General features: G+C 45.6%; 1 protein-coding gene across 1 annotated transcript in view; it reads left to right on the plus strand.

Annotated features, from left to right (window-relative positions):
• runx3 (RUNX family transcription factor 3) overlaps positions 1–8,283 on the plus strand; it is a 47,858-nt gene that overhangs the window by 20,147 nt on the left and 19,428 nt on the right. The window contains exons 4-5 of the mRNA XM_058615607.1: positions 17–173; positions 1,658–1,762. Of these exons, the coding sequence (XP_058471590.1) occupies positions 17–173; positions 1,658–1,762 (262 nt within the window). The remainder of the gene's footprint in view (positions 1–16; positions 174–1,657; positions 1,763–8,283) is intronic.

The raw sequence follows: 8,283 nt of genomic DNA on the forward strand, positions 1-8,283 counted from the left end.
TGCCTTGCGCATGCAGGTCGTGGCTCTCGGTGACGTTCCCGACGGGACTCTGGTGACGGTGATGGCCGGCAACGACGAGAACTATTCGGCCGAGCTGAGGAACGCCTCGGCCGTGATGAAGAACCAGGTGGCCCGATTCAACGACCTGCGCTTCGTGGGCAGGAGCGGCCGAGGTGAGCTCCGCACACGCACACACACGCAGGCATGAAAGTGGCACGCGCGCACACACGCAGGCACAAAATATGACAAAGACAAGGTGTCTGCAATTTGCAGCAACATTTGGAGACGCGCCTATAATAATCATAATCATAATAATAGATCCTATTTCCGGGTCTAGGGCTGACAGTGTGTTATTATCGTAATGACTGTCAATGTTTTAATTAAAGTTAAAGCATGTCAAACACGGCTCTGTGGAGCGTGGACACCGCGCTGTCCGTTACGCACAGTGAAGAAGACGCAGCTTTGAAGTGCATGTGTGTGTGTGTGTCAGTGATGGCCTCCTCCTCCTCCTCCTCTTCCTCTCTGCTCTGCATTACTGAGATAAAAAAAACGCAAATGTGGGATGATTTAGGCGTGGGTACGGCGGGTGCCCACGCGCTGCCAACTGACGTCCACGGGTGTCATCCGAAACATCTGGCCTGCGTCACGGCGCGCAGAGGCGACGTGATAATGGGACTACTACAGGTTCTTCCAATAATCCAGGGAATTATAAAATAATTACAGAGGGCGGTGTAAATCAATATATTTTTGCAAAACTCCCTCTAATAGCTCGTAAGTGTTGTGTTTAATTTCTGAGCAAAAACAACACGTGTTATTGTAATAAATGGATGCTTATGGCGCGTGTGTGCAGGTGAGTGCGCGGCCTGCTGCAGAGGAGACAGCAGCTTTTATTTATGCATTTATTTTTTCAAACAGATAACAAAATAAATTGGGATTGTAAAAGAACAGCAGCATCTGGAGGAGGCATTTCTGTCATTCCCCTCAGAGGCTTTTCAGGCCTTTTATATTTCCTTTTAATGCGAACATGTCTGTGATTTGATGAATGAGAAAAAAGGGTTTTGTCTGCGAATTAAAAAAAAAAAGAAAAAAAGAAGAGCCAATACCTTTTATTTCTGTAGTCAATTATCCCACCCTAGGATTCTTCTTCTTCTTTTTTCCCTTTTCTTCCCACGCAGTCTCTTTTTAACAAGAGATGCCTTTCTCAGAGCTGGGGACGAGCATCGGAGCCGCAGCACGATGCAAAAACCCCTCCTCACCCTCCTCCTCCTCCTCCTCCTCCTCACCTCCCCCCTGCACGGACTTTGATGCAGATGGGAGCAAGATCTTGTCTTGTTGAACAATAAACTATGGCTGTAAGGCCTTTTTCGAGCAATCTGGAACACATTCGCTCAATAATCTAAATCATATCCGCAGTCAGGCCATCAAAGGAGGTGGTCCCCAGCTCCTTTTACCAAAAAGAAAAAAGTAATAATAAAATATTCAAAGGCTGCAGCGGGACATAAAGCCGGTGATGATTTGAGGTTGAACAAGCGAGGTATTGTTACAAACAAGAGGAAACGCCGGGTTGTTGTTTTTTATACGGATAATTCTAAAAAGACAAAGTCATGAAGTGAAAATGTCTCTGATTAAATGTCGTGGATGTGTCTCTGTGCTGCAGGGAAGAGCTTCACTCTGACCATCACTGTCTTCACTGGACCACCGCAAGTGGCCACTTACCACAGAGCCATCAAAGTCACCGTGGACGGACCCCGGGAACCACGCAGTGAGTGACCACACACGCACGCGCACGCGCACACACACGCACACACACACACACACACACACACTTGCTCCTGTTATTGCTAAAACGCACTGTGGCAAACACAAAGCACTTTTTCCTGGATCCTGAACAACAAAAGACCTGCATGAGTCACAAACGGGGGAGAAATCTCTGAAGAATCCTGAAGCTGCTGCTGTTGCTTCTTTACTCTCATGATAAATGACTTTAAACTCTTTATCTGCGGTGTGTATGAGTCACATTTACATGTTATATTCATATATACTAACATAAAATATAATAGAAAATGTGATCGAATTGTTGATGTGGAAAAATGCGTGTGAGTGATATGTATTCATAAATGTGTGTGTGTGTGTGTGTGTGTGTGTGTGCTGGTTAACACAGATTTATTTTGAGGTTGAGTCTTGGTTTTGGGGTTAAGATTAGAATTAAGACTAGGTAAAGGCTTGGGGTAGTGGTTATGGTAAACCAGATTGAATGTAGCACCATATTGTCCTTCAGATTAGCAGTGCAGGTTTGTGTGTGTGTGTGTGTTTGTGTGTGTGTGTGTGTGTGTGTGTGTGCGTGTGCAGCATGGCCACAGGGACGGGGTCTATTCAGAGGAAACTGTAAAAGCATATTCAGGCAAAACCCAAGACCACTAAGAGGAGCTGGGTGAGACTCCAAGCCGCAGGTGGCTCAGCTCTGAGAACCCCCCCTCCCTCCTCTCCCCCTCTCCCCCTCTCCTCCTCTCCCCCTCATCACTCTCTCCCACTCCTCACCCCTGCCTTCCCCCGGTGCAGCATGGTCAGAGGGGTCGTACCTGCCTGACCACATAAGTGGCCCCGCTGATTTAACACAGGGCAGAGTCTGGCCACCACTGGCCCTGGCAGGGAGGCCCACAGCTAATGCTGTTAGCGCCACAGCTACGTCCTCATGTGGTTTAAATGCTGCTGCTGCTGCTGCTGCTGCTGCTGCTGCTGCGGTGGGGAGCAGTGTCGTTTTACTCAGATGCTGAAGGGCGAGGTTATTTTTCTTTATAAATTCATCACATATTGAGGGAGGGTGTTCATCATGGGTTCGTCGCAGGACTGTGGGGCCTGCAGGCCAACGTTGCCCCCACCAAATTGTCCCTTATTCTGTTATTTGAATTTTTTTATACACAAAAAAATCTAATAAAAAATTGTTTATGCTGCTCTCTTTAAAAACAAAAATATCCTTAAATGTATTATTTATTACAAATAAATTAGATTTTCTAAAATCAAGTGCAGCCTCACACTGGCAGACGTCTGAAAATCAAAATCCTGCTCTGTGCTTCTCGCTATTTACTGATATTGCATTGCAACTGGTCATTTAGACAACGGAGGAAATAAGCAGTGAATTCCTTTAGATGAGCTTTAGATTCAGATTGTTTGAATTATTACATTTACCTTACATTTGTGTGACAGGAATATTATTGTTATTTCACTTGTGTAATATTTTCTGAAGGAACATGGGATCCCAGTGCTTGCTTACATCTTGATATGATACAAAAAGGTGTTAAGTTATGGTCTGTGGCACAAGTTCAAGGCACCCCCAGTGAAGACACTGCAGGGGTTTTTCTGAGCTTGGTAGAACTGGGTGTGAGAGCGGAGTTATTAGGAACCAGGAGGATTTAGTCTGGTCAAAACAGACGACAGCAGGGAAAGACAGAGCGAGTGGAGGGAGGGAGACGACAGGCACAAAGAAAGGGACATATATAATCACCCAAGAATTTGCAGGGTTATAAAAGAGAACAGTGAGGGGCGAAGAAGGGAGGGACGAGATAATAATAAACACCATTTGATTGTGTGTGTGTGTGTGTGTGTGTGTGTGTGGATGGTTTCAATTTGATAATTATTAATTATAATAAAAAAGAAGTTCATGTGCTTGTGCATAAAAAGCACACACAGGCTCGTGTTCGGCGGCGAGCGTCTCGGCTTGAAATAACTGTGTACATTAAGATTGTCTCCCGTCAGTCTGTCAACACGTTACAGCTTCAGCGGCGGCGTCAGAGTGGCCGTTCTACTTTTACACCGGCACTGCTGGGTGCTATAAAGTGACACTGTTTAATATAGGGCAGGAAGAATTTAGGGCTCCATTAAAGTCTATTACACAGCGGCAGCACAGAGGGAATTCACAGAATGGCTGAGAGAGAAATTGTGCAAAGGCTGATTTTTAAAAGAATTTTGTCTGAATATAATCCAAACCAGAACTGAGTCAAAGCTCGTCTGAAATATGGAGAATACATGCAGTTACTCTGCAGAGAAAACAGCCACCAGGACACTTTGTGTTCTTCATGACGCAACTTTGAAGAGGCTGTCAGACGTGAGTTTTCATTGCAGTTTAGTTCTTTACGACAGCACTCGTCCTCAAAATAGACAAATAAAAAAATCTCTTGTGAGATGAGATAAAGGAGCCCTCACATTTTAACAAGACGCACATTCTGAGAGTATCATATCAGTCATGTCACGGCACCGACGCGGCGCAGGAACACACACGGCCATTCAGACGTTATTAGGACCATAAAAATGTTCAGATTCTTCTGCTCACCACACGGCACCACATTACATCCACGTTTAGAGCCAAAGCTGAGCCAGCACGTAAAAGTTACAGCATTCTTTCATTAGAGAACTCATTCTTAGAGACAGTTATATATTCCAACTCTGCTCTCATCCCCCCCCCCATCTCTAACTCTCTATTTTCCCCCGACGCTGCCACACGACGCTGCCCATACGAGCTTAAGCGTCAGCGTTCTTAGAGTGCAGACAGCCCCAGAGCCGGCTTATACTGTGTTCACCTGTCCACAGGCTGGCAGGGCCTGCACACAGCTTTACAGGCTGTTCGTGCATTTGCATGGCTGCCAGCCGAGGAGCTGGCACCCAGGGGAGGAGGAGGAGGAGGAGGAGGAGGAGGAGGAGGAGGGGGTGTTATTAATGTTTACTGATCCAGTCAGGAGAACCTGATGGACAGGACTGCAGTGGCAGCCTGCCTTCGGCAATGTAACAAAGAACGCCGTGTTTTTGTGGAAACACCTGAGCCATCAAATAAGACACACAGACGAGCAGTCATATGTGCACACATGTATGTTTACATGCCCACACACACACACACACTCACACACACACACATAGATGGACACATTCTGTTACCAAACAGAAAGTGCGGGCTAAATGTTCAGCCGATTATTTCTGTCTCCCTCGCTGCTGATTTCCTCATCACACATCCGGCATTCGTCACATTAACCCCCCTCCTCCTCCCCCCTCTTCTTCTTCTCTTTTTTTTTACTTCTATATTATCTAACTTCTATCAAGGCCTCACAGCTGTTGCAACTGTTGACCAAAACTCTTGCTGCACTTCTGAGCAGATGCTTTAACAGTAAAAAAAACCAACAAACAAGAAAGAGCGTTCTGAGTAAGAAATGTCAGAAGAAAAAAAAGAAAAAGAGAGAGAGAGCAGATGACTTATGTGTCAGGACCCTCCCTGTTTGTTGCCGTATCAGATGCCTCTGCAACATCTCGCGCACCCTCGCTGCACGCTGCAGGGTTATTCTCAATTAATCCCACGTCTTTATTTATGGTACTCTCACTCTCTCACTCGTATATATGTATGACATCACCCACTGCTTATTTGGGGGCTGTTTGTATGTACGTATATATATATATATATATATATATATATATATATATGTATATGTATATGTATATATATATATATATATATATATATATATATATATATATATATCAAATTTACAAAAATTAAAAATTCAATTATTGATGTATTGCACATGCAGTATGACTGTATGATAAATATAAAAGTATAATTATTCACCAAAACTTTGCTTGTGGACACAGGAATGTAAAAAAAAAACAAAAAAAAACAAGATCATGCTAAAAAAAAAAAGAGTTGTGCAAGTGTGTGTTATCTGTATCTGAAAATCAACGCTTGATAAATCAAGTGTGAGAGACAGTGAAGTTACATTTCCACGAAGGAAATTATGTCAAAGTGTCAACTCTTTTTTGGTTTTTAATATTCTCTCTGTTTTTAATTACTCATCGATCTGTGGCGGGGAATCGGCTTTTCTTTTAGAAATGGAGACAGACTGTTGCAGAAGTCTCTTTTACCTCAGTAAGGTTATAGAGTTTGTCTCAGTATAAACACCACGTATATTATTCTGCCTCAGTGTGCATCTGCATACATGCAGATAGAGCTCACACACACACACACACACACACACACACACTGACCGACTCATCCACCCAAATCACACAAGTGCTGTCGTGTTTTGTTGCCTGTATTTGCTCGGCTGGGTGTGTTCGCACAGCTCCAGGAGGAGAATGGCAGGCGAGGGTGGGTGGGGTGGCGATGAGTCGCTGCAGTGTTTTGAGCGGGCGGGGGCTGGGGGGGGGGAGGGAGGGGGGGCGTGGGTGCTTGAAGTTTGGCGGGTTGATTCTATTTGCATTTGGCACACAGACTGTACAAAGTATGCAAACAGGCCAACAATGGCATTTGCTGTGTTATTTTACCTGCGATATTGCAGTCTCTCTCTAGAGTAAACAGAGAAGAGATATCATGCGCGTTGTTGTGTGTGCGTATATTTGCGTGCACCTGCCAGGTGCATCCATCTCTTTAAGATGACCCCCCCTGCGGGCCCCGCCCATGCTCCACAAATCACATGAAAGGCTCGCCCTCGGTGCGAATTGCTCTCTCAAAGGCAACTTTGATGTTTGAAAATGGAGCTGGGTGTCTTTGAAAGAAAGGCCTACAGGTGTATCAGTGCCAGGGGAGGGGAAAGAACTGTGGCATGTCTGACACTGGGTGCTTTCCTCACTGTTAATGGCTCATCCTGGCTCCTAGAAATATAACCTGGAGACATAGTGGCCTAGACGCACACACACACACACACACACACATAAATGGTGGCGAGCCTCAATAATCTAACTCATGACCACTTAATTTACGATTTGGTAGAGAAGATATTTATCCTCATTACCACTCGCAGACAGACGGGAACAGATAAAGGGATTTTTTATCTTCTTCAGAGAAACGGCTTTTCGGCGTCTGAAGTGACTCGAGGCCTTTGACGGCGGCGCTGCGCCTCACTCGGGTCACTCCAGACACGTCATGCTTGGCTTTGGTGATTCGAAGGAGAGCAAATATTGGCCAACTGATAAATCCACTGGAATGCTGCGGCGCACATTCAATAGAATTGGATTGAACCCGAGAATGTCGGGACAAAACGAGGAGGAGGAGGAGGAGGAGGAGGAGGAGGACGTTGTGTCCACTCCTGATGATTCTATAAGTCTTATAGGTCAGATAGGAATGACTGTTGAGTGTTGCCATGATTTGACCACTGTTGCTCTTCTAACCACATCTGGAAGCTTTGAATGGGCCACACATGCACAAAGACTCCTACACTCACACACATGTTCTCCTGTGTAAACCGCGCTAATGAACGTAAACACCTCAGCCTAATCAGTCCATTACTGGCACTTTTCTTCTTTGCTTCTCAAAGCTTCTTCAAAGCCTCCGTTTCTCAAGCATCGGCGCCGTTAAAGTTTCTGCTGCTAAAAAAGGGAAAAAAAAAAAAAGAAGAACATTGTCTAAGATTTTGTGGAACAGTGTGATGTCAACTCCTCAGGCCAGTTAATAACTGCCGGAGACAGATGTACAATAGCTTTGGGGTGAAATGCCCCTTCTTTTTCCACAGACACAAAGTCCCCCCCCCCCCCCGCCCCCCGCCTCTAGATTTCTCGACGCCACATAGATCAGCAGTCAGAATCACCAAATGACTTACAAAAGGCCCAAGATAGCACTTTTTATTACGCGCCGATGATGCAAGAGGAAAACATTTTCACAGTCGAGTCGACCGAGACGATCAGCTAACGTTGCATATTCACGAGGCTCCGCCTCCTCCGCACACACACTCCCGTCTAAAGTCACCAGCCAAGCGTCTTTCCTGTTTACTTACCTATGAAGGGAAGTAAAATGCCCCACTCTGTGTGAGCTCACTCTTCCTTGTTTACACTGACCCATACAGGAGGGAGCCATTACGACCTTTCAGCCATAATTCAATAAAAGTCCTGATCTGCATTTAGAAAAATAAATGGCCCGTGAGTGGAGGAATATTTTATCCCCTACTGCATTATGACAATAAACCATTTTCTGTGTTGGGGCAATGGGGACGAGGGTGGGGTGGAGTGAAGCGGGGGTGGTGGGTGGGTATGGGGGGGGGGGGGGGGGGGGGGGGGGTGGGTGCGGTTTGTGGGAAGAAGCAGCACCTGCTGGTTACTGGAAAAGACGCCGTGTACCACCACCACCCTGCGGTCTGGATATTTATTTCTTCAGGACTTAATGGTTAGGAACAGTGAGCAAATAATAGGTGTAGCAAGATCTGTCTTTTGATTTCGGGAGCGGAGAAGGTTATAATCCTCAGAGTAAACACGCAGGGAAGCCTGGACTCGTCAACACACACGGAGGAAGAAAAAAAGAAGAAATCTCAGAAA

Source organism: Solea solea, chromosome 18, assembly GCF_958295425.1.
Source record: "Solea solea chromosome 18, fSolSol10.1, whole genome shotgun sequence".
Lineage (NCBI taxonomy): Eukaryota > Metazoa > Chordata > Actinopteri > Pleuronectiformes > Soleidae > Solea > Solea solea.